This window comes from Ursus americanus, chromosome 1 (assembly GCF_024610735.1).
Source record: "Ursus americanus isolate L20-20 chromosome 1, mUrsAme1.1.p, whole genome shotgun sequence".
Taxonomy (NCBI): domain Eukaryota; kingdom Metazoa; phylum Chordata; class Mammalia; order Carnivora; family Ursidae; genus Ursus; species Ursus americanus.
The window spans coordinates 36,476,382-36,503,238 of NC_142127.1; the positions used below are offsets into that span (position 1 = coordinate 36,476,382).

The window sequence follows — 26,857 nt, forward strand, 5'->3', positions numbered from 1 at the left end:
ACTAGAGATATAAGAATTACACAAAATGTTTCCTTTCCTCAGAAAGCTCTTTGACTGCTGGAGGATACAGACAAGCAAACAAGGATTTTTTAATACTGAGTGAGAAATTCTGTGAGAGGCACACACCTAAGGTGGGGGATCTAGAAAAGCTTCCTTGAGTAATAATTTGCTAACTTGAAGATTGTGTAGTATAACCAGGTCAAGTCAGCGGGGGAGGATGTAGCCAGAGGCATGAAGGAACATGGAACACAGGAAGCAGCTGAATAGAGTGTGGGCTTCTGTAAGGTGAGTAGAGGTGTGGAGGAGCGAGTAGAGCCTCTATCGTGGAGGAGCAGGTATGCCATGCTGAGGGGTTCACTTTGGATTCTGCAGGCAGGGGGCATGCAGTGAATGAAAGCAGCATTTGATTCAGGGAATTCAAGACCTAGGGCACATATTTGAGTGATTACTAGGAGAGTCTTGGATGAGATTTTATGCTGTTGTGAAGGAAAGGAACCCAGGCTGAGAGTGGAGATGTAGGAAGGAAAAGGCATAATACGTGGACCAGTATCCATCTCTTTGCTCACACTTCCTGAACAACTCCACTCTCCACTAACTAGGTTTTCTTATATTTTTGATGGTGGTTTTGTGGCTTGACTTTTTTTATTTATATGCCTGCCCTTTTTGGTCTTTTGTTAAATCCTCCTCAATTTGAAAGTGAATTAATAAACTAATGTCAAATGGTTTCCAAATTCTGTCTGAAGAATAATCTAGATCTTTTAAAACTTGAGTAATGTGGGCTGTAAAAAATCTGTAACTGCCCAACTGGTTTATGTCAACATTTTGGAATGAATATCAGTCTTTAAAATGGCGTTAGAGATAGAAACCTTCGGGGGAGTGAAGAATGCCTGGTGCATGCTAATTTTGTACTTATCCAGGTGGAAGAGAGAGAGGAATAGCCAAAACTATAGATAGAACAAAGGGATGTCAATTGCAACCTGGTCTCAGTTTGGGTTTAGCTCTCTTCACTAATCCCGTTTTATCAAAATGTTAGTGATTTACTTATTTATTTCTACCCTGAGTCATATTAAGATCTTATTTGACAAATCGCATTTTGATTTATAGTCTGTGCTTTTGGCATGTGCTTTCATGGCATTAGCCAACTCTAGACACATACTGAATTCATTATGTACCTTATGTATGTAAGTAGTAATACTTCCTTTTAATGAACATACGGTCACATCAAAGTGCTGTGAGGTGGTTTTACAAAAGCGTCTTTGTGTAGTGTTCTCAGAAGTTCGAGATGTGTGTTAAGGTGAAGACTAATACGCTGTATTTCAAGTTATATTTTAGTGGAGTAATACATTATAATTTTGCCCTCTCCTTAGGGTGAATAGACTGCTATAGTCTGTTTGGGTCTTTGATACTTAAGCTTAAGTTCTTAATTAGAATTCAACATTTTTGACGTTTAAATTTTTGTGAACAGATGAATTAGGAACTCATAAAATAAAATTGACTTTGAATTTGTATCCTGAACTGGGATATTGACAAAGGGTAGATGGGTGACTTTTTTTCTTATTTTCTCGCAGGTGGTAAGAAATTCACAGAATCCACTTTTATATATAGCTGTATCTGTGGCAGCACGAACCCTTGGCCATGTCTGCTGAAATGTTTCTTGTCCTTACAATATGGACAGCCTTCAATAACTCTGAAGGGCAGGGCTCTCCCAAGGCAGGTTGGTGGAAGAAGTGAAGCAGGAACAGTCAGGCCCGGCTGTGAGCAGTCTCCCAAAGGGAGTGACTGCTGTCTTAGCACCCCTCCTCTCATTCCTTATCAGTGCGCAGGAGGCTGACTGAGTGAAGTGATGGTCTGAGGAGTCAGTGCATGACAGCATCCTGGGGATTCTGTAGGAGAAGTGGTGTGTGTGTGTGTGTGTGTGTGTGTGTGTGGTCTGTGGAGGACACTGGGCACCTCCTTGAAATAAAGAGATAGAGACCAGTCCTTGAAGGAACAGTAGGCAAAATGTCAGAGCTCTGGCCAAGCAAGTTGAGATGAGAGCAGAGTTCTAATCCAAGTAGGAACCCGGGGGTGCAAGCAAGATACTGGGCAGGCCTCTTACGCTTGGTGTATATGGCAGGAGACACCGCAGCCTGGGAAACACCAAGGATTCCCTTGTCTACGGGTTCCCCGTAGGCAGATAAGTTTGTAGGCAGCTTCTAATTCTGGAGGGATGAGACTCCTTACATATTGCCAAGTGTGATCGGGATTGACTCAGGATTGACTCAGGGACTGCTTAAGTCTGAGCTAGTGAGTTGAAGGTTGCAGTCGTTAGAAGTGGGTGAGGATACCTTGACTGTCTCAGATAGAAACTCATTGGATTTTTCTTTGATAATAACCACTCCCTAACATTTCCAGGAAGACTTTGAGAATTGCTGGGAATATGGGCAAGAAACCCAACTCACTGAAGCATGGTATTTGACTCTGTTTTTCATTATAAAACCAAAGTGGAAACAGTAGTAATTGTCTTGATATGTCCCAGCCTTGTATTTAAAAGTTGTAAGTAAAACTAATAAATATATTTTCAATTTGGTGTGGCATTGTATGATATCTAAATTTATTATTACTATTTTTTATATTATATGAAATCATTAGAAGTGTAAGGCTGTGCTTAGTTTTTGTTTGTTGGTTTTATTGTTTTCTTTTCATTTGAAACTTACTGTATGTTACTATTCTGTAGCATTTCAGAGACAAAGGAGAATTTTTTGACATTTATTGAGATCTTTTGGTGAGATAACTATTTTAATGGTACTATTTAATTTTAATTTATGCAGTTGTTTATCAGAAATGAGTCTATAGCCTATTTATTGAATCATTTCATTTTTTCCATTTTCTTACATATTCAATTAGTGCAGATTATTTAAAAAAATATATTTATTTATTTGTCAGAGAGAGGGAGCGCACAAGCAGGGGTAGCAGCAGGCAGAGGGAGAAGCAGGCTCTCCACTGAACAAGGAGCCCGATGTGGGACTTGATCCCAGGACCCTGGGGTCATGACCTGAGTGGAAGGCAGACGCTCAATCGACTAAGCCACCCAGGTGCCCCTATTTAGTGCAGATTTGAATAAAACTGTCTAGAATATTGGAAATGTCTTCTCAAGTACAGGGGGGCATTGATTAGATCTGTGGTCATTTTTTTTTCCCCATCAAGGGAAAATTCTGAGCAACTTGGGATGGAAATGTTGACAGCACATGACCAGGGTAAAGGCAACTTCACCGGAACCAAATTAACTATACATTTATCATTGGGAGCCTCCGTCAGCATAATGGTGGTGCTGGCAGCAAAAATAAACCAACTTCCCTCCCTCCCTTCCTTCTATCCTTTCTTCCTCTTTCTATCTTAAAAATATAAAAATATAAAATATAAATTTTTTCCAGCTTTATTGAGGTATAAATAACAAAACTGCAAGATATTTAAAGTGTACAATTTATTATTATCAAAATGTGCAAAGATATACAAAAGTGGAATAGGATTTTGAACCCATATGTACTGTCTCCAGCTAGAACAATTGGCAACTCACGGGTAATCTTAGTTAATCTAGTTTTTTCCTTTTCCCTTCTCTCTCTTTCTCTCTCATTCTACCTTCCCCCCAGAGCAGAGGTCAAATCCCTACCTCCCTCTTATTTTATATACTGAGAATGATTTTTACATTTTTCAATGGTTAGATTTTGTGGCATAAAATTATATAAAATATAAAATTTAAATGTCAGCATCCATGCTCATTTGTTAGGTATTGTCAATAGTAGAGTTGAGTACATCAATAGGGCTCATATGGCCTTTACAGAAAGTGTACCATCCCCACACCTGGAACATTTTAATGTATATTTAACTTATAAGGGCATGGGCATTCTTTATTTTTTTTTTAAATAATATATAGCCATTATCATAGCCAACCTAATTAAAGACAATTTTCAATATCATCCAGGATATCCATGTTCAAATTTTATATGAGATGTAGTTTGGCCAGCTAGAAATTGAAGTATCATTGAAGGATAGAGTAATGAAACAAAGCTTCAGTGTGTGCGTGTCAGGAAATGGATTTTTTTAAACTTAGAAATGTGCGTTTTCAAATGAGATAATGGAATGCTGTTATCTAAGTTATTTTTCTAGCCTTTTGAAAAGTGTGGGTAGTCATGCTGAGTCACTGACAACTTACAACTCAACCTACTTTCTACAAGTAGAGTATCTTTTTTCTTAACTATGGCTAGTTTATTTTTCCTCCTTGTGTTTAACTTTCCAGAGGAACAAATCTGTTGGCTTAAAAAATATGGCTGGAGCATCTGACATAGTATTTGATGTTTGTGTGTGCAACATTGACGTAATTTCATTGATAACTGTATTGGGCATAAACTTGGTCTTTTTATCCAGGATCTATCAAATAGTCTAGTAGCTGTTAGGGGGTAGTTAAGTGGCCTTAGCGGAAGGACTCTGTCAGGCTGAGTCTCACAGCCTTTACACCTCAGTCTTCTGCCTCAGCATGTGATCATGGCTGTAAAGGTTCAGAGTACCTATTTTTTTCATTTCTCTCAGGGTGGTCAGCCTCTGTTAAATTGGTGGTCACTAGTCAAACTCACAGACTCTTGAATTATAAATTAATTATCTCATTTTATTTTTAGTGATTTATTTATTTACTTTAGAGAGAGAGAGAGAAAGAGAGACAGAGCACGAGTGGGGGGTGGGGCAGAGAATCTCAAGCAGACTCCCTGCTGAGCACAGAGCTGGAAGTGGGGCTCGATCTCAGGAACCTGAGATCATGACCTGAGCTGTTGATCGCTCAACTGACTGAGCCACCCAGGTGCCCTTAAATTGATTATTTTAGACAACAAATAGTTTAGTACCTTTCTGCATGCCACGTACCATTGTGCTTGCTGGAGGTAAATTGGTGGTGGTGATATTGGGGTGGAAAGAACTAAGTCCCTGCCCTTCATTTATTGTTTCCTATGAGAAACCAGACATCCCCGTAGATCAGATGAGTCATGATTGTTGTTGAAGAAAAAAAAAAATTCCGGTAGGGCAAACTTTTTGAATATCCAAATTAAAATCAGAATTTTGCTTAGTAAATTATTAAATTTAAGTAGAAGTGATTGAATATTCTTACTGTAGTTTGAAACATATCTGTTAAAAGATATATTTGTCAAGTGAGTCTGAAAGTTTTGTTTTTATAAGTAAAAAGAATTAAATTCTTGTTTTCCTTTTTTTAAAGTTTCAAGCCCCAAGTAAAGTTTCTCAATAAACATCGAATCTGGGTCGCTAAGAGATACTGTGATAACTGAGGAATGTTAATGATTTGGATAACAAAAGACTATCTCAAACAAAAGGAAAGGGAAGATAAATTTAGTAGAAAGAAATGTTTATTAACAATACTAGCTTCATTCTTTTTTTTTGTTTTTGTTTATTTGACAGAGAGAATGAGAGAGAGCAAGCAGGGGGAGCTGCAGGCAGAGGGAGAAGCAGGCTCCCACTGGGCAGGGAGCCTGACGTGGGACTTGATCCCAGCACCCCGGGATCATGACCTGAGCCGAAGGCAGACGCTTAACCTACTGAACCACCCAGGGGCCCCTGGCTTCATTCTTATAAGGCTCCCCGTTCACAAATGCTTCCACATATGGGTTAATCGGATCATTGCAATTGCTCCAGAAGATCGGCACAGAAACTGGTGTTAATTCTATTTTGTAGATAAAGAAACCCACTCTGATGGGCAAAGGGACATGCCCAGAATCAAATCAGCCCTGAGCACATAGGTCCTGAACTCAGGTGTCCTGGGTCTCCCAGCGCTCTCCCTCAGCGCCTAGAATTAGCCTGCTTTTCATGTGAATGTGACAGTCCACATTCTTTTCAGACAATCAGGACATCCGGCTCTGGTCAGACTGATTTGATAACAATTTGATAAGGTGTGGAATCTTCCTGTGATGAGAGGGAGAAATCTGATAAGATACAGGACTCAACCATGCAACCGATAAAGGTTCTCAAAAGGCGGCTTCCAGTTAGAATTCCCCAGCTGGCCCTTAGCACACAGCTCCATGTATTTATTATGTAGCTCACACTTGGAATCGCCCCAGGGGCAGGTTGAGCCATTCCAGCGGGTTTGTAAAAAGTTGTGTGCATGGACTCACACACAAATGAGGAGAGGGGCATAGAACGGGGGTGCTGTGTAAGGGAAAGGACTCTCTTCCGCCTGTCCATCTATGAGAGGTAGATCCGTTTCCCACTAAAGGGCTTTCTTTGCCTTTGTTTCAGAATTCGATTCTCAAGTTTTCAGTCGGTTTACTTGAAATTTTATGATCGCTGTGTATAAAATCGGTGGCACTGGCAGGAACGTGAGAGATCACAGAGTTCCACTCTGTGGCTCAGCGATGAGGAAACTGAGGCAGGGGTCAGGACTGGCCCAGATTTCTAGGTGCAGGCCAAAGATAAATCTGGCGGAGTTAAGTGGAAAAGAACTTTCTGAGAGGGCATTGAGCACCAGGCACAAATGCTGAGAAAGTTGAAGACATAGCTCGAAAAATAAGGGATCCAAAGTGATTGGCGGCAGCCAAAGTCACGGGCGACATCTGTGCCTGCAGGGGCGCATTGAAGACTGACTGCGTGTCACCTCCCGCTCTGCCTCCCCTGCACACGTCTCCGCCATCGCTGTCCCTAGAAAGCGGTGCTGTTGCTGCTGCTGCTGCTTGCCTCCACCTTCAGACTGGATTCCCCACGTCCTGTTCTCTGGGTCACCAACTCTAGGTGGAAGTCTGTGTGCAGAGTCTCTGATGAGAGCCAGGTCAGAGGCTTGGGTCCCAGTGGACCTCCTTTTTCTCCTGTGGGAGGCGTAGCCTTAGTCCCTCTGAGAGATTTATATGGTGGGGGAAGGGGGCTCAGATGCTGGGAAGCAAGACCAAACAACATCAGGACAATTATCTACTATAGAAACACACCCAGTTAGTGGCTGTTTGAGGAATTAGAGCCTGGTTCTTTTGACTTTTCCCAATTTATAGCAAGCGTTGATCTCCTTTGTAAAAACTGGCAGAAACTCCCTATTTTTGGGAGAAAATGAAGTCGTCTGGATTAAGATTTGGTGATTCTGATATTTTAAAACTTTTTTTTTTTTTTTTTCCTGTCAATGCTGTTTCCCTCTGGATTGAAAACCGTTTCTATCCTTTGTGACATCCGGAAGAGAACACTTATTCGTCCGTGGTAAAAAGTGAAGATAGAAAATGAGAAAAGAGCAAACAGTACTCACCAAGTGCAGAGATCAAGAGATTAGTGGTCACATAATTTCAGGAAAAGTTTGCCACATTGATGAGCGGTAAACCATTTAAAACTCAAAAATAAACAGAGCTTTTTTGTTTTTATTTTTGAAGTATTTCAGGCAATAGCCACATCTTTCAATTAAGCTGTAAAACAGTCTTGACTTTCCAGTAAATTTTTTTATCTTTTAATAATAACAGTTAATTTTGAGAACTATTATGTTGTAACATATGCTCCTTATCTTACTGATTGCTCACGTTAACCCCCTGTCCACCCCATTATTATCCCCCTTGTACAGAGAAGTGAATAGAACCTAGCTGAAGCGGCTAGTGTGAGGTTTCCCTGTTGATAGGGAATGGACTGGAAGGCAAGTACACATTCCTGTGAAGGAAGCCTTGCAAATCTTCCCCTAACACAGGAGAGAAAAGAAGATGGGTCTGGAGTGCTATGCTTGGTGACACCTTAGGAACACGGCAGAGCAAAAAAGGAAGGAAATGTGGTAAGGGTTGGAGACTTTTTGGAACTTGTGACTTTTCCAAGTTAGACTGTAGATTTGCTCTTGTATCTCAGAATCGTGGGGCAGCTGGACCAATCTTGTTTCCATTTCTGTTCCCTGTAGTGATACCGAGCTCAAGGCCTGGAATGCAGTAGGTGTGTAAGAAATATTGGTAAACAGAGTAAACGTCAAGCGTCCCCAGGACAGTTATCTTGGGTTAAGATGCCGTTCCTCCCAGACCATAGACTCAGTAAATGAAGGCCCTCACCCTCGACGCGAGATATTCTGAGATCACTGATCAGTGATTTCCGTGCATTTCAGAAACAACCAGAGAAGATTACCTATGGCTTTAGGCCACATATTGTATGGTTTATAAAAGAGTCTCTAGAGTGTGTCTTGCTGACCGACTTTACAACTTCATTTCAACTAATTTTTGTCTCATTACTTCTTTTCTCTTTTTCTCCCTTCAAAGTACAGAAACTTATTTGGGGCCGGTGCTAGTGGGAGAATGAATTGCCCTGGGGAGGGGTCTTTATTGTAAATCGATGGGTAGAGCATTTTTGCACAGATAGAGCTGATAAATACCCAGAACCTTCTGTTTATGGTTGAAATGTGGTTTTATTTTTGTTCAACTCCAGCTAGATTCCTAAGTATCTGAAAAGTAGAAAACTTACTCTTCATTAGATTCTTTTAAAACTTCTTTCAAGAAAGGAGAGTCCTGAGGGTATAGAAACTTTCCGTACTTAAATATGTCACGTTAAGGTACCTCACAATGTTTCGTTTACAGGGGGCCAAAGACCACAGATCCACGCTGATTGCTAATTATTCAGATTGTAAATAGCTCGTTCCAAGAACTTAGGGTGAGACAAAAGAAACAGGAAGGAACAAAAGGCCCACGATAATGAAAAGGATATTGTGAAGAGAAAGGCTGGGTAGAATTATGATGCAGGTCACATCCTGTGCCTGTATTTAATTGTACCTTTGTATTTAATAATAAAAATGATTACATGCTCAGTGCTAACAGGTGTCCCTTCCTGAGAACGGTAGTATGGATAAGTGACAGCAAATTATTCCAATTCATAAACTTTGAATATGATGCTTTTCTTTTGAGTTTCTCTGGTCTATACTAGAAGACATTTTCTGCAGAAATATACATCAAGCCAGGAAGAGTTTTAAACTTAATTCCTGATAAGTATGTATAAAATATAGGTGAATACTTTAAAGTTCGAATGAAAAAAATTACTTTACAGGCCCTATTTAATGAAATGGGGCTGTGCTAATGCCATGTCGCATTTCTGGTAGTTTATGCTTCATATAAGCTTTGGATATAATTGCAAATTAGCAGTGATTAAAGTTTATAGTTGGTGGTCTTGCTGTTAGGGCTTAATTGCCTTCTCTGCATTTTCTCTACTTCTTGCGAATCTGGGCTGCCTTTCCTAACTGCCCTGTCTAAAATATAACCCCTGCCCCAGGGAGTTGCTCTCCCTGCCTCAGATTTTTCCCTCTATTGCCATTATTGCAATGTCTAATTGTCTTAATAGTTGATTTTAGTTGATTTTATCTGTCTTCCCATTAGAGTGTGGTTCCATAGAGCAAAGACTAGGGTAGTCCTGTTCTCCCTACTCAGTGGAGCCCTAGGCCTCGCATCACGCCCGGCTCCCAATATGTACTCAATATTTGTTAAAGGGATCTGCCACCTGCTGTCCTAGTCATAATCAAACCCTTGCTTGCTTTAACTTTATCACTGGCCTTCTCCTTCTGCTTAGTTTTCCACCAAAGATTGTGTGATAGAAGACATCCTGTTTCCATTGTGTACTGGGTGGCTAAGTAGAGAGACAATAGTCCCTTGGTTCAGTGGAGACCACAGCCACAGTGAGGGTAGAGTTGAGTGGTTGGCAACTGTTCCTAGAATCTCTTGGCCTTGAGCACATTCCTCTTATTTGAGTACTCCCTCACCTGTGATTGTGTCCTATAATCATGTACATTTACTCATTTATTCATTCAACAAATTTTGGAATATCTGCCTACGGTAGGTACTGGGAAAGCAAAATTGAATAAGATTCACTCTGTTCTTTTAGGAACCTACTATTAGAATCAAGGTTTCCTAGAGCTGGAACGACATCTATTTAGGTGTCTGTTGTAAACCTGGTTTCTAGCACAATTTCTGACACATTACAATTTTTTAGTACAGATTTGCTCAATAAATGAGTGAGTGTTGAAATGCAGATATTTAGAAAATAGTTTGTGGTGTAATAAGTATATGTTTACAGTGTCATGGAAGCACAGAGGGAAGAAGGCTATTGTGTCCAAGAGGAGTCAGGGAAGGTTTCATGAAGGAAAGATGATAGGATGTTTCATGGAGTAGAGACACCACGAGCAAAAAGTTAGAGGTATGAAGAGCAGAGTTTTCTCTGAAGATGGCGCTATTGTCAACCTGGAGATTTAGGGTCAGTGTGAGGAAGGAATGGACATTGAGGCTGTCAGAATCGTCAACTTCCTTATTCAAGTACCCTATGCTCTAAATTGCTCTGTGGCACAGACTAATCATCTTACCACCATTTATTTTATACCATTTCTATAGGAAATTGAATTGTGTCCTAAATCATCATCTTAGAAGGCAGTCTTGAGGGGCGCCTGGGTGGCTCAGTCGTGAAGTGTCTGCCTTCAGCTCAGGGTGTGATCCTGGAGTCCCGGAATCGAGCCCCGCATCGGGCTCCTCTGCTGGGAGCCTGCTTCTTCCTCTCCCACTCCTCTGCTTGTGTTCCCTCTCTCGCTGGCTGTCTCTATCTCTGTCAAATAAATAAATAAAATCTTAAAAAAAAAAAAGGCAGTCTTGAAGATAGAACCTATTTTTAAGTCAGGACTAACTTTATTAGAAAATTGGCTACATTGCCTGTATGTTATCTATTGCCAAAATTCCACGTACCAAAAACCATAAAACCGCAGGAGCATAAAAACAATTAGGCTTTGTTGCTCATGCACTGGAGTGGTCATCTAGGTGGTTCTCATAATCTTGTCTGGAGTTGGCGCTGGGGTTCTTCTGGTTTCCCCTGAACTTGCACTCCTGCTTGGAGGTGTTGATTGTCAGCTGATGCAGAATGGCCTTGGCTGGGATGACTAGGGCAACTTGCCCGTGCCCCTCTTCGGCCTCCTGGTACTGGCAGGCTAGCCTGGGTATGTCCTTTTTGTGGCATTGGCAGAACGTCCTTTTTAAAATCACATCCCCTGATATTCCATTGACCCAAAAAAACCACTTTCACGTGGCTGAGTCCAGAGTCAGAGTGGGAGAGGACACTCAAGATGGATGGCAAAGGGCATGGCGACAAGGAGGTGTGAAGAATCGGGACATTTTTGGCAGTCTACTGCAGATAGCCCACAGAAGCCAATCAAATCAAGATTTCGCTTTCATTTTAGAACTAGTGGAACAATATGATTTCTGATTTTGTTTTTATGATTTACTTTATAAAGCACCTGTCTTTTGGTTTTTATTAATGCCCATTCTCTTTTCAGACATGCTGGGCCAAAGTGAGGGAAACCAGAAATGAGGAATAGGTGAAATGAAATCTTGAAAGGGATAGGTAGCTACTGAGGATTAGCCGTTCCGTGCACTGTAGGATTCCAGGGGGGCCAGCCCGCTCCTCTCCTCGTGTAGGACACTGAAACCCAGGGGAGTACCCTGACACATGTGACCCAGTCCTTCCAAGCCCAGAGCCCTTCTCCACTGTATCTGGGAAGGTACGTCCTCCCTAAACTGCTCCCTGAGTGCCCCTGATCCCTGCCGCTACCCACACAAATCATTACTTTTCTAAATAGTTTACTTTTGGGAATTGCGTTGTCACAATTTACCGTGAGAAGTATGTTCTCATTCTGAGTTTTCCTTTTCAGTTTTATTCATCATATGACCTTAAACCAGATTTTATTAAACCCTTAGACACACACACACACACACACACACACACACCCCTCTTTTCCACTCTGCTTCTACTTGCACTCTTCCCATCAGAAAGGCACATTTTAAGTATAATCATTCTATTAAATCAGCTCGAGTTTAGTAGGTTGGCCTTTGAATTACCTTTGCCAGACTGCTCAGGAGAAGCTGCCCAAGAGGTCATTGTGACACTGTCAGTCTGACACAATGAAGCATGCCCTGGGGATTTTGTTAGGAATGGGATTAGAGCTTCAGGGAAGTGTTCTTTCTTTCAAGCATCCTTTTCCCCCTGCTAGCAGGAGCCATGTGATTGCAAGAGACCCAGGCCAGGCACAGGGAGATGGGAGGAAATGTTCTCAACATTTCAACAGTGGCAGTGTTTATGGATGCTGAAGTTATGGGCAGGTGTTATTTTAATTAAAAACGATTTTTTATCTAACAGTTAGACTTTCTGTACAGACTCCTGGGTCCGTAGTTATGGCTGTGCACTGTAAATGGCCGTTTAAAAAGTGCCCTGTATGAAAAGAAGACTGTAGGTAGAATTTCAGAGCGTCATACAATGTTAGATCTGAAGGACCAAGAAAATGCCAGGTAATTTGTTACCAAGGGTTTTTTTTTTTTTTTCGTATTTACTCGTTCTTCACATCCTTTCCACATTCAGGGATTCTATCTCTTTTTTTCAGTTGTTTTGCTTGTTAACTTTGTTGCCAAACTTTGAAACCCTCTGAGGAGAGCAATACTGCTATGTCTTCAAAATATTTACATTTGAGGCCAATCTTTTAGATGATGACATTCTAAAATATTTTTTGCGTAAAGTTATCTCTCACTATCCTAATAGCAGGGCCACTGAGAATTAAGAAAAAATTCTTCTCTGCCACCACTGACCTTCATTCTTTTCAGTAGGTTGATTTAATATTGTGTTTTTCTAAACAAGGGAAAACAGTTAAAGTTCCACCTCTTATGTGCTTCCGTGAGTTCAGTATGTGCACATATGTGAGATTTCAAGTGCAAAAGGAGAATAGAGAAGGGAACAGATTTTCAGAGTCCCCGTCTGGGTCCTTGCGTAAGTGCCAATGTAAAGCTATGCTATTCACTGATCAGTGAGTAGTATCATGTTGCCTGGCTCTCAGGAAACGGATTGGAAAATCCAAACTTAATAAGCAGATCAACTGGTTGGGGGGGGGTCGAGATTATTGTATCATATTCCAATGACATGCAATGTTGTCAAAACTTTTTTTCTCCAGACATAAAATTCAGGAGGCATATAGATACCTTTCAAAATGTCAGTAAAGGGGATTGGAGGGGAATTCAGTTAAGAATAGTAAAAATTTACCATTTCTCCTGGGAAGCACGCACTGAGAGCATCTGGGTATCTCAGGGTAAAGGGTGAATTTAATGTGGATAGGGGAGGACTGTATCATGAATCCGAGGAGGTAAATGAATTAAGCTTAATGTCTGGGTGGATGTGTGAGCTCCTGGGCCCAGAGGAAAGTCAGATTGCTTACTCCTCAATTTTTAAGAACTTACCATAGCTATGTTTGAACTCCCCTGCAGAGAAAGGGGAAATAGGATGAGTGTTGAGGGAATCATTCATAACCATTTCTCCCCCTGTCCCACTTATCCAACTTAAATATAAGGGCTAGTTTGGGTTTAAGTTAAGATTTTCCACATTTCTGGGGTTTCTCTGCTTCCCTCAAATTTCTTGCCACCAACTTTCTGATGTCTGAAAATTCCTTTACATGAGACAAAACATTCCATAGTTAGAGGTAAGACTATAGATCAATAAAGACTGCAAAAATTTATGAATTTATATAAAATTGACATAAATCTATAAGACTGTATATCTAAGACTATAAATAAACCTGTTTATTTAACTCACCGAATGGAATTTGGCTAAACTTAACACTTACTCAATACCTGTCTGTGCTTGGTACTAACAAGGGGAAAATAATGATGAACAAGAAAGGCTTCCTGCCTTCCCATGACTGGGGTGAGGAGGTGGGAAATCATACAGGGATTACGCTGGCAGGTGAGCTCCCGGAGAACAGAGATCACCCTGTATCTCTCTCACCAGTGTGTTCCCTGCATTGGTCTCTGGGCTTGAGTCATAATCAAGCCTTATTATTTTTTAAGTTGATGGATACATGGGTAAATATACCATAAAGCCTATAAAAAAAGGTAGATACAGGATATAATATTGGCTCAGAAGAAGGGATGAACAACTTTGCCTTGGAGGGACTCAGGGAAGGCAGGACTTCAAGGGGAGATATTTGAACCAGATCATGAGGGATGAATAGGAGTTGTCTGAGCTTCCAGAATAGTATTGCAGCCAGAAGTATTAGTATGGACAAGAAGGTGGGAAATGGCAGGAATGTGGAGAAAGTTGCAAAAATGTGACCATCCTAGATACTAAGAATAACGGGGGAGGAAGAATTGTGGCAGGTGAGGATCATAGCATGAGGGCCTTTGTTCCTAAGTGGGTGACACACTGGTTCGAGTCCAGGGCTGCTGGGTAGCAGGGCGGGCGTGGAAAATAGAAGGAGAATAAGGACCAAAGAAACTTCTTCCCTCCTCACACTTTTAACTGAGGTCGATCTTGTTTACCTGACAAAGTACTGGGATTTGGAAGCTAATTAGGGGGGCACTTCTTAGTATAGAAGCAACAGAGTTTGATACACTATACCAGTGCTGTTCTGATGGGATTTTATGTTTTGAAAAGGTATTAAAAGAGAGATTTTAGATTTTCGAAGCTTTGAGTTTTATCATTAGATGACTGTGTAATAGGTATACTACTTTACAGAATAATCCTTTCAGTTAACAAATAGCATTTCTGCCTGGTTCCTCTGGACAGTGACTTCATATAGGATTTAAAATAGTTGATTTACATGTGGCTTTCCAGAGACGCGTCCTGTGTGTAAATCGAGGCACACCTGGTGGGGTGTGAGTTTTCCTACCATACGCACGTCACTTGGATTTCTTGTACCACGCATAGGGTGTTTCATTGTCACGTACATAAATCAGTGAGTAGGGAAGGCTTGGATGGGATGGCTACTCTTCTTTCGTTTAGATGTGTCGTCTCTGTAGTTTAGAGAGATCTGTACTGGAATTCTTAGTTCCGGTTTGTTCGCATGCATGTAACTTGCTGGAGCACCTTCCAATTTGAAGTGAGCCCTCCATTAACAGAAGTTGGTTTCTTAGACTTAACTTGAAATATAACCACTGACTGTTCTAATGGCAACTTTAGGGCCATGCTGAATTGAAATCGATGCAAGTGCTGCCAGTCTTTCTTCCCACTTACCCATCAGCTACTCCCACTCTCGTTCCTTTCTTCCCCTACTTCCATTCTATTAATTTCTGGGTAAAACAAGCCCTTACTCTGCATGGCGAAGTTCAATGTATGTTCTCCACTGATAGAGGTTTTACTGTAGAGGGAAAGGTTCTTGGCTGATCGTGTTAGTTTGGCAGTTTTAGAATAAGATGTTTGTGGGGGAGGGGTGGCAGAATCTTCGGTCATTGATTCTCTCTTTATAACTTTGCCCTTTTAGCTGGAACAGATTACCTGTGCGGGGCTTCTGGCCCTGCACAGACTGAATCACAAGGAAGAGACTTTACATAGACCATTTATACTAAATGTTTGGTACGCTGGCAACATAAATCAACAACAATATCCATTACAAATTCATCCCTTTATCAGTATTATCTTGATAGAGCTGATCCCAGTGTGTGGGAATTTGAACCCTGATTCAATACATCTAGCCCTGGGTAATTAATTATTCAGGGCACAGAGAACCTGGCCCCTGCAATGTAGAGTAATTCTTCCTGGTCAGCGTGAACTCCACTGGCAATAATAAATAGAAAACGTCTCTAGTGATGCCAGTATTTTAAAGTGATTAATCATCTTCCCCCCCTCTTCGGCTCCCCCTTAGTTTTCTTTAACTAGGATTTTTCAGCAATAAATCTTTAACAATACAGGTAGGAATTGTTCTGTAATTAAATTTTGCCCTGCTTAATTTCTTACCTTTTATGTGTGTTTTAAAAAAAAAATGTCACATTTTAAGGAGCTCTGATCAAAAGTCAAACCAAGAAAAATCCTTTTACAGAATACTGAGAGATCCTCTATGGAAGATGAAGCTCTTGATTTTGAATATTAGAGAGAGCACATACTCCTAAAAATTGTTCATCGACACCAGTTGGAGTGTCAGATATTCTGAGGTTTTGAATTGCTTCATTTGCGTGCATACGGGTTGTCTGTATTGGGAAAAGTCTGACATATACATATGTTCCCAAACTGCGAGAATAATTACTTATTTCTTAACTTTCAGATAATCGATGTGAGCTCTTGTAGGAAAGGGATATTTTTTTTGCCCTTTTTGCGGTATACAAAGTGCACTCGGTGAAGTGGCAGGTAAATGCCTGACCGAGAATGACCACGTATTTTTAAATCATGCCCTATAGAGCTGACCAGCCATCATGTATATTCCGGGTGACAGGGACAGATGTGACATATCTGTTTTGACACACTTCTGTACCACCAGTCTGTGGCTCGAGGTGACTCCTGTCCCTCCTCTGATGCTTTCCCCTGCTGCAGGACAACACAACGACGCACGGATGAACCTTGCCATTGCCCTCACTGCTGCCAGGTATGGGGCTGCCACAGCCAATTACATGGAGGTAGTGAGCTTGCTCAAGAAGACAGACCCCGACACGGGGAAAGAGCGAGTGAGCGGCGCGCGGTGCAAGGACGTGCTCACAGGTATGCCGAGGCTCGAGCAGGGAGGGATTTCTTAGCATCTTGCCTTGCCTATGTAATGATTGAATTATAATTTTTCTGTCACTTCTCTTTTATTTAAGCCAGATTTCAGAGTCATATTAATTATATTCCTTATTGTCAACAATGACTGGTTTAACGTGAAAATTTTCCCTTGTGGTACTTGGCAATTTTTCCCCTTTGTGTTAAATAATAATAATGATAATAATAAATGCCCACAAAATTCCCACAGCTACGAATGCATTCCATTTGCTTTACAAAAACATGTTATTAATAAAATTAAATAAATGTGCCAAGTTTCAAAGTAAGTGACACAGGCGGTGCATTTATACGTCGTTAGAGTCAATCACTTTCACTTTGGTTAGATTTTCATCCTGATTCTATGGCCATGGAGTCAGAGTCTCAAATTTACCTCGTTCCCGGAACCAGCCTGAGAAATACGTTGTCTCACGGCAACGCCGTTTCCACAGTTGAGCTGTAAGGAGAACGCGGCTTAATTACTCATCCCACTTTCTTCATGTTTGGCACGCAGGTGCTGGGCACTTTGCAAACTAGACAGAACTGCGCTGAAAAAGTGGCGTGCTCTCTATTCAGCTTGGTCTTGTTTGGGTCAGTGGACTCAGGCGCGAGCCGTGTGTGTGGCTTTTCGGGAACTCGGGCTGCTCGTGTCACTTAGTGTGCTGTGCGATGTACTTCGCCATAGGTTAAGTTTATAGGTGAATTAATAATCCACGGCATCCGTGAGCGGAGAAACAAATGGGGCATGTGATTGATGCTGCTTTCTTTCACAGGGCAGGAATTTGATGTGAGAGCCAAATGTGTTATCAACGCCACGGGACCTTTCACAGACACCGTGCGCAAAATGGATGATAAGAACGCCACGGCTATCTGCCAGCCCAGCGCCGGGGTCCACATCGTGATGCCCGGTTATTACAGGTAAGCGGATGCCGGCTGGGCGCCGTGGCCCGAGTGGGGGCCGCCGGAGACCGTCGCATGTAGCCTTCCAGCACACGTCTCTGAATGATAGATGGTCTAACTTGCTGTTCAAAAGGAGGAGAAATAAGCAAAGGAACTCTTCCAAGACACAAAATACAATCCTTCCGTGGGAATTGCTTAGCTCTTAAAACTCATTTCTCGGGGTTAAAGGATTTGGGACCTATTTTTGTACTTTCTTCAGTGTACTCACCTTCAGAGACCGGGCCTTAGTATTTTTGAGTTTTAATTAAAGTATTAAAGGTGAAATTGGTAAAAATTTCCATGAAGGGCATATATTAATGGAAACACCAACAAATTAATTTCATGAAATACTCAAATTTGCTCATGAAGAATCTGAAAATGAGGATCACGCAGGTATTTGTATGCTTAGCGCTTTTAAAACATGTTTTGAAAAATATGACAGCAAGTAAAAATTGGATATAATTTCTAATCTACCGTATTAACAGAGATCATTGTCAGTGGAGAAATGGGTATGGATAGAGATGGGACACAAATAGCCGTTAATGGAAAATTATTGAAGTTGAGTGATGGGCACATTAAACTGTTCTTTTTTTACATATTTTGGAAAATTTTAACAAATTAAAAAAGAAACATTTAGATGGCTTTAGTTAAGAAATTGATAACGATTAGCTCTAATGTACATGTCAAGACTTCTGTGGAAAAAATTCATGTGACCATGCCAAGAGTATGGAACATGCGTACTGTTTTTATCTCCATATATAGTCAGTCTAGTAGGCAAACTAGCAGTTCTGTATAGAGTAATGATCTATGCTCCAGCTATGCATTATGATACTATTTGTAGTCAAGAAATATTAGAAACTGCTTCCCTTCCTAACCTTAATAGAATGGATAAGTAAATTATGGCATAGCTGCAAAGGGAATATTACACAGTCACTAAAATGGTAATTATAAGTAACTTTAATGTTTTATGAAAACACTAATGATAAAATGTTAGTTTAGAATGAAGGATACAAGATTATACACTGTACAGGTATATAGAAGTACTAAAGGTGATTATTTCTAGGTGATATGATTATGGGTGGCAGTTAAAGGTGGTAATTTCTAGGTAATGTGGTTAGGATGAGAGTTATCTCTTCTGTATTTTAATAGTCTTCCATTAAAGGTCATATAAATTCTTTAATATTTGGTAAAATGGATATACAGAATCTATATTTTATTTAATGTCTGCATTCTCCTGGAATGCTATCCTGCTATGTTCTATGATGCTGCTGCTTTATTATCAGTTTTTCGGTAACTAAATCTTCCTGAGGAGAGTCCAGGAGACACCTGATTTGTACCAAATTCACTCTACCAAGAAAATATTACACTTCTATCAAGAACATATCAAAGTCCATTTCTTATCCACCAAATTCCAAGACTTCTTTCTCATTTTCTAAATGTCTGTGTGTAGTAAGTAGAGCATCATTAGTATTTTCACTTAGGACTAAAGAAACCAAGGTGTTTTCAGGCTTAATAATAAAAATGTATGCAGCAGTACTTAATAGAGTTTTAAAAACTGTTGATCAGAATTTAGTTAAATGAAAAGGAGAGAAGTAAATATTTGTAAATATGCAAATATTTCTTACATATAGGAAGTTTTCAACAATAGTTCCATTCATAATTATGTGTGTTCATTTTGTATGGGATTAAAAATATGCAAGGCCAGCTAGTTTGTAAGTTTTTTTGAAGGGGTTTGTTTTTTTTTTAAATATCCTTTAGACTATAGATATAATACCTAAACTATGGACACACACATTATCATATTTGTTTGGATCTTAGTAAATTCAATACAATCTCTTGTGTATTATGTTTCATGTTTTCTTCACTATTGTCCCATAATATCAGAGTACCTATTATCCCTTATGTTAATTTTGCCACTTAATAATGAGAACATTTGGGACAGCCATTTTATTCTGTAAACCTTAGTTTACCCATCATTAAAATGGGGAGACAGAGGGTAAATTAAGGTGATACCTTGGTGTGGAACTTGATGTTCATCACTTTACCTCTTGCTGACTGCGTGACCTTGGCAATTACTTCTTTCAGCTTCTGGTTCCTTATCTCATGATAGTATCTAATTTGTATACATTTTGACAATGATCCTTTGATTACTTTCTATCCATTTTGTCAGCTACTCTTCATGAAGTGTCTGGCACATATAGTGACCAGTAAGTATTTTTTGAATGAATCCCAGTAACTTTTTTGTAACTTGCCCAAATTGAGATTGTTGCTTTTTTCAAAGTCAAAAGTTAATGTAGCACCTATAAGGGATATTTTTCATATGGAGAAGTTAAAATATGAAAACAAAATATGATTCTTCATTTTAGTGTTCAGATAACCCATGTATGCAAAAGTAAATAAGTAAAAGTAATCACTCTAGAAAAAGAGAAAGATACAAAACGAAAAGTGAGAGTCTCTCTTCTTCCTCATGTCCCACCTTACCCCTCACTTCAGTTCTTCTCTGGTAATCAGTAACACTTATGATTCCTTCATAAAATTGTGTGTTTAGACTTGCACAATTGTCTATCCTTTTAAAAATTTTACGTGAAAGAGGTCATGCTACACATATAGTTCTGTACACCTACTTTATAATATCCTAATAACAGAGTAGCTAGGTGCTTCAAATATGTATCACCTGGATGTAATATTTTCAAAACGGAATGCCTTTCTTAATCCCCCCAAGTGTATCATTGGCTTCAAGTCCCCTCCCCGTAAGTCATGACAGTTAGTTACCGCTGGGTCTGCTTCAGACGCAGTAAGGGATCTCATGCTGCTTTGGGAGAAATGAATGTCCCCGTTTTTAGCACCTTCAACTATGACCACCGTACATCCTGCCGGAAACCTTAGAGGAGTGGTTTGCAGCCCAGGTCCTATTCAGGGTCTGTTGCAGATGAGCCCCTTCGTTTGGGATTGTGGCCTAGATTCAGGGTTTATCCCCTCTTAAGGTATCCCAGAGGGATGGTTTTGCTCTCCATATCCACTCATTCTCTTGGGTGGGGTCAGACTGAAATGGCTCTCTGGGCTCATCAGTTAGTCAGTCACACTCAGTTATAGCTCAGGGGTTCGACTAGGTCCTCGGGGACGAGTCAGGCCTTCTGGGGCTGCCCTATAAACTGACTGATGGTACCTCAAGGCCTAACATTTCCACTAGAACCTGATCAGTTTAGAAACGCAGTGAGTTCAGTAGCCACTGATTTGTTGAATGTAGGCTGCTAAAATGTAACACAAAGACCATGTGTATACCTTGCTGGGCTGTTTCGGGAATATCTTCATGTCATTTTTAAGCTTATGACTCTAACTTACACGTGCCACGGTAGCAACTTTTTCGTTTGGATTATTTAAATTTCAGAAAACCCAGCACACAGAAATCATTTATTTTTAAAGGTACTCTTTAGCTGACATTAAGAACAAATCTGCAATTTTCATCAGAGTTGTGGCTAGATGCTCTTTCAAAAGCAGCAACAGTGCAACAAATGACTCAAATACATGAAAATAATCATCTCCTCCTTCTACCTGTGGATGCCTTTTACCACTGGCAAGAGGTCAATTTTGTTTTCCTATATTGCTGTGTGCATACTGTTAGCTCTAACACTGATTGCTAAGTAGTTAACAATAAATTGATTTCAGTTTAAATAAGGGTACTTCAGGAAGGCAGTGGTCTGCATGAGAAAAATGTTCATTATGTTTAATCCTAGACACACACATAAATTAGCAGCAAGCTTTGCCTCCTGATGTCAAGTGAATCATACATATTGAAAAAAGACCTCTGCCTCCCTGGGCTGTATATACCATCACTGTCATTGATATCCACTTTCAAACTTTAGCGTGACCTTGCAGAATTAATCCTTCATAAGAAAACAAACTTTTCCCGAAGGGAGAGTATGAATTAGGTAATTTAGAACTGATGAAAGGTATTTCCAAGTGGATTCTTAAATTTTTATACCATTCATTAGTAGCTTTGTCTTCCCTCTGTGCTTGTTAATTTTATGTTTGACACATATGTCTTCGCTTAAGCAGTTGATTCTCTACGGGTTCCAGTTACATGTGTGTTGGTAACCATCACCTTCACCCTTTAAACTCCTTTTATTGCACTGAAAGATTTTAAAGGATTCCGTAGTTGTGCTTTTCTAATAGCATTTCATGTCTAGGTGGTTGACTATTATAATTTTATACTAAAGTTTATCAGGTTTATTGAGTTATTTAAACACATCCTATGATATCTGGTCCATAAAATGATCATACATAAAATATACCAACATATAGTGGATTCCTTAAATATTAGGATATGGAATTTCTCCTTTTGTTTCAGCATGGTACCGTTTATCACATTGAAAGCTTGAACTCTGAATGAGTTAATTCCCAGTCCCAAAGTGACTGATTTAATGTAAGGGCCTATTAACCCAGGATCAAATCAGTTGCTTACAAAATATGTAACTAACTGGTTTAAGATTTTTTTTGAGAATCTTAGGACAAACACAAAGCAAAAAAAAAAAAAAAAAAATGTATCCTTGTAGTTTTCAATATACAAAAATGAAAGTAAAATTATTTTGTTTAAGTAAGCCTGAGTGAAGATGAGATCTTAGCTGGAGGCTTAAATGATTGACACACACGTCTATGGTGCTTTTTTGCATATGCTAAATAGAACTGTGGCCCACTCTCTCCACGTCTCTCAAGTGTGCTGTAGACAGTGTTTCTTTATACAAAGGATGTGTGGAAATGGCAGCATTTCATGGGACTGATGGGTGTTTGCAAAGAAAGACTCTTACTCCTCGTGGTTTACATAAAGAAGATGCATCAGCTAAGCTGACTATAGATTTCTTTTTTTTTAAACAAGTTATTTTATAGATCTTTATTTTTTAACTTATTAATTTTTTTAAGTAAGCTGTATGCCCAACGTGAGGTTTAAGTCACTACCCCAAGATCCAGAGTCCTGAGTTCTACTGACGGAGCCAGCCAGGGGCTCCTAGGTTTCTTTTTCATAAAATAATTATTTTGGTTTGCTTTTAAGCAGTTTAGTCTCTCATCCTTACACATTTGAATCAATAGGAGTTTTTTTTTAAACATTTTTTTCAAGGGCATGATAAACATAAAAAGTTGGTTGCCCTTTAAAATTCGTGGGTGTAGGAGGGGCTTGTTGAAATATATTTAAACCAAATGGAATTGTGTTTTCTATTTAAGAAATTTCATTAATGGAAGCTGAAAATACCGTCAACATTGGCTTGCTGTGAGAATTCAGTCGCTGAGGATTTGTAGGGACTATTTGAATATGACACTTCAAGATTGTCCCACCCCTTATCGACTTCTCCAAATTTCTTTGAATTGTTAATGAATATATTAAAACAACAGTTTCTGCTGATTTAATGACAGAATTGGACAGGTTTTGTTAATATGTATTTATAGCTGCCTATTATTTCAAGTGTGTTTTATACTTCAGTTTTAGAATATTAAGTATGTGTTTAGTGAAAATTATTGACTAATATTTTGGGAGATTTTATGTAATCTGTCCAAAGAGTCATCCTTGAACTTTGATTTAATAGCATAATACCTTAGCCTCGTACATCTGTTTAAAGATTGTCATTGCTAAGATATCCCTCTCCTTTTGACCTTGTCCTGATGCATTGTTATTTAGGTAGTAGGAGAAAACTGAGCCCTTTTCTCATTGATGCACTTCTTGAGGTTTCTATAAAATTGAAGTAAAGTGAGAAATCTCATATTTGGTGAAGTGGTGTAAGTCCATCTAGGTTACAAAGGAGTAAAGAACTTTTTGATTACATTTTAGTTTCTAGAAACTTAGACCCCTGGCTTTTCTCATGTACTTCTGAGACCTTATGCTGAAAGATGTGTCAAATGTCAAATGTCCCAGGAAAATACTTTTCATAGACTTGAAAAAAGGTTGAAGAGCTCTCCTTAACTGACCATCATAAAAGGAATTAGAGACATTTATCCCACTGACATTATCTGATGTGAATGGTCCAAGGAATATAAAACCCCAAACAATTGGAAGGCGAAGTCCACTTTCTTAATTAAGCTTGCGTTGTTGAAATGGGGAGGGTTGGTTCTGCTGTGAATTTTATTATCATGCTTGCTCCATTCTTCCTTGTTACCAAAATTATTATTTTCTTTTGGGAATTTCTAGGGCAAAGCATTGACAGTAAAAGTAACAATTCATGTGTTTCTTGTTTGCTTATATGACAGTTAGTGAATAAAGTAGTTTTTAGAACGCAGATGAAGGACTAAACTTCTGCTAATTTCAGAAATGTATAACGCTTCTTTTCACTTCAGCCCCGAGAGCATGGGACTTCTTGACCCAGCAACCAGTGATGGGCGAGTGATCTTCTTCTTACCCTGGCAAAAGATGACTATAGCTGGCACTACTGACACTCCAACTGATGTCACACACCATCCCATTCCTTCGGAAGAAGATATCAATTTCATTTTGAATGAAGTGCGTAACTACCTGAGTTGTGATGTTGAAGGTAACTGACACATTCCTCTGAGTTTGTTTTCCTTCTTTTATACCTCCCAGCCCATCCTAGCTCTCGCTGGTAACTGCCACAATCCCCAGTCTGACTCCTCTTCCCACCTGGCCTGCTCTACCTCTTCTGTACTGACCCCTTCTTCTGTAAGATTTATGGGGCCCAAATTAGAACACAGTGGGAAGAAGTTGCCTTTGTTCCTCTCTACTTTCTGCGTTCACATGAAACTCGTACAAGCCCGTTCTGGTAGTTTCTAATGGCTGTGCGTGAGCCATGCATGAGCTCCAAACACACATGCTCTCTGAGAAGAGAATGAAATGTTTGCATCGGGATTTAATTTCTAGAGTTTAGGAAGATCTGATTTACAGATACAGGATATCCATAGGATATAATTAATCAAAGAAATGAGAGGATGTAGATATATAGTCTAAGAAGCTTAGTGAGCTTTACTATATGAAAAATAGAGTGTTGACAGTGGATTTAGCTAAGAAGGGTAAGTATGCTTTCTAAATTGAAAAAGCCAAAGTTTATGTCTTTTCCATGCTAACCTGGGCATACTGTACTTTTAGTTTGGATGTCATAGTATTTTCTCCACTGTGTGTATATAACGAATATTCTTTTACCCTGGCTAGTTTCAGAAGTTTTCCAACATTATCCTTCTGTATTTCTTGCCTCGGTTAATAGCCTCACCACCCAGTCATGCCAGCTAGAAATGGCATGCTCATCTTTGGTGATCCTTCTCTTTCCACATCCAGTCTAGTTCCTATCTATGCTCACTCCGAAGTATCATATAAATCCCCTCTCACTTCATCGTCCTGGTCACATCTGCATCACTTCTCACTCGAGCAGTTACATGGGCCTTCTAACTGGCTTCCAGAGGTCAGGTCCCTCTGCCCCCCCCAGTCTGACACTTCCATCGGTACCCTCCTTCCAAAACACAATTCTCATCATCACCTCCTGGCTCAAGAATATCCCTTGGATGTCTCCTCACTGACTTTAGGAGAAATTCTAAACTGTCTCGCATGGACTCTAAGGCTGTCACGACTTGTCTTTGCAGCTTTATATTCCACCACTCCACCTTGATGCATTTTATAGTCTTGTCATTCCCAAATCAGTTCGTGCATTTTCAACCTCATGCTTTGTTTAGGATAAAACTTCGCTCTGGGATGCCCTTTCCCCCAACTTCTCATCTTGACAAAATACTGTTTCCAGTTCAGAAACCACCTGTCATTATCCTTTGTACTTCGGTAGGACGTTGGTCTAGCGTATTGCAACGTTCTATTACAGGTAAGCGTCTAAGATATAGTCTCACTTGGAGCTCCTGGAGGGTTCTTTATTCAGCTACCGAGCTTGTTGTCTATCTGGTATGCTACTCATAATTGTTTTGAATTAAAATGAATTAGTAATAGGTGCTTTCAGGGTTTTTGATGTGGGTAGCAGTTCGAAAATCTTTCTATATTAAGATAGCAATTTTAAGATTTTTGAAAAATGGTCTTCATCTATTTATATCAGGAATCTTCTGGAATGTTGGCTTCAGTGGACGACATGCAGAGACACAATTTTCTTCTTGATGTGACTCACTAAAATCTATGAATCCTTTTTCCCTAAAGGATTTTTTGTCATCTTGTGATCACACATTTGCAAATAAACAAACTGCTTTAAAAAAATGGTCCCGAGGACTCTCCTAGTTTAATTGAACAATCCATACTGTATAGTTTTAGTACCTTCTGATTTCAAGTAATAGATGTAATTTCATTTTGAGTAAAGTCTCTTTGGGTATCTACATTAATGGTACAAAGGTATTAACTATGTGGAACTGAGATCTATGTTGGTAATGTTTATACTGTCTCTCTCAGACACGCCCTCACATAGGGTTATTTGGGAAATTGTCATGCCTTGTTTAATATCTGCATTTCAATCCTGAAAATGCAATGCGATTTTAGCTGGATACTTTTTTTTCCTTTTGAAATCTAAGAGGAGCTTCATCTGTATATGATTATACTTTAATGTATTGATTATTGTTAATGAATCCTGCTTTGTTTCTCATTTGCCTGAGTATGATATTTGTTAAAAGTGGGTTTATATTGGGCCCTACGAGCAGGAAGTTTAGATTGTTGGAGCAAGAAGTAAAATTAATTCAAGAGCAGAGAGCTCTATCTTGACAGTTTCCAAATTCTTAAAGTTCAAAAGCAGTAAGATGAGAAATCTAACTGCTTATATGTGCTGAGAGGCTGGATGTGCTGGAAACAGGTATAGGTTCCAAAAGGCCGCTGGGCCCATATCGTAGGTGGGGATTTCCACCAGTGAAATGAGCCTTGGGCTGTAGCAGGCACGGAAGCCTGCACCCCTTCCTCACTTGTATTCTGCCTGTGAGTGCACAGGAGACTTATCAATACCTGCTGGGACCGGGTTGGTCCATAAAAGTCTTGTCAGTTCACATGCCTTTTGGTAGTCAGGTTGATGGGTAAACCTGGCAAAGCGTTTGTTTGTTTGTGGGGTTTTTTTGCCAATTTTGATTTTTGGTTAAAGTGGCCAAAGTTCATATCTAAACACTATAAATCAGGCCTGTCTCCTAGCAGTCCAGGGACTCTTGGGATTAAGAATTCCCTGGGGACCAAATATCTGGGGTAAAAGCAGAGGTGACAGCTCTTCCATGTACTTCATTCGTTTCCCTGCGCACACTATCACACCTTTGCTACTTCAGCTTGCTCTTTTTAAAACAACTAATTAATCAACTAATTAATAATGATTCCTTATAGTTTTTTTTTTAATTTATTTGTGTTTCTAGTTGACCAAAGGCCTCAGATTTGAGGAGTTACCCTCAGTCTTGGAAGAATGCAGTTTGCTACTGTATGTCTGAATCTTAAAGTGGAGACGTTTAAATTTATATTTTTTCCAAGGAATTTTGGTGTAACCCGATTTCTCTT

The 26,857-nt window shown here is 39.7% G+C and overlaps 1 protein-coding gene across 4 annotated transcripts in view; it reads left to right on the forward strand.

Moving 5' to 3' along the window:
* The window catches only part of GPD2 (glycerol-3-phosphate dehydrogenase 2), a 136,503-nt gene that overhangs the window by 87,047 nt on the left and 22,599 nt on the right, over positions 1-26,857 (forward strand). For all 4 annotated transcript variants that reach the window (XM_045781690.2, XM_045781683.2, XM_045781699.2 and 1 more), the window contains exons 7-9: positions 16,279-16,443; positions 17,250-17,394; positions 23,737-23,930. In XM_045781690.2, coding sequence (XP_045637646.1) covers positions 16,279-16,443; positions 17,250-17,394; positions 23,737-23,930 — 504 coding nt within the window. The remainder of the gene's footprint in view (positions 1-16,278; positions 16,444-17,249; positions 17,395-23,736; positions 23,931-26,857) is intronic.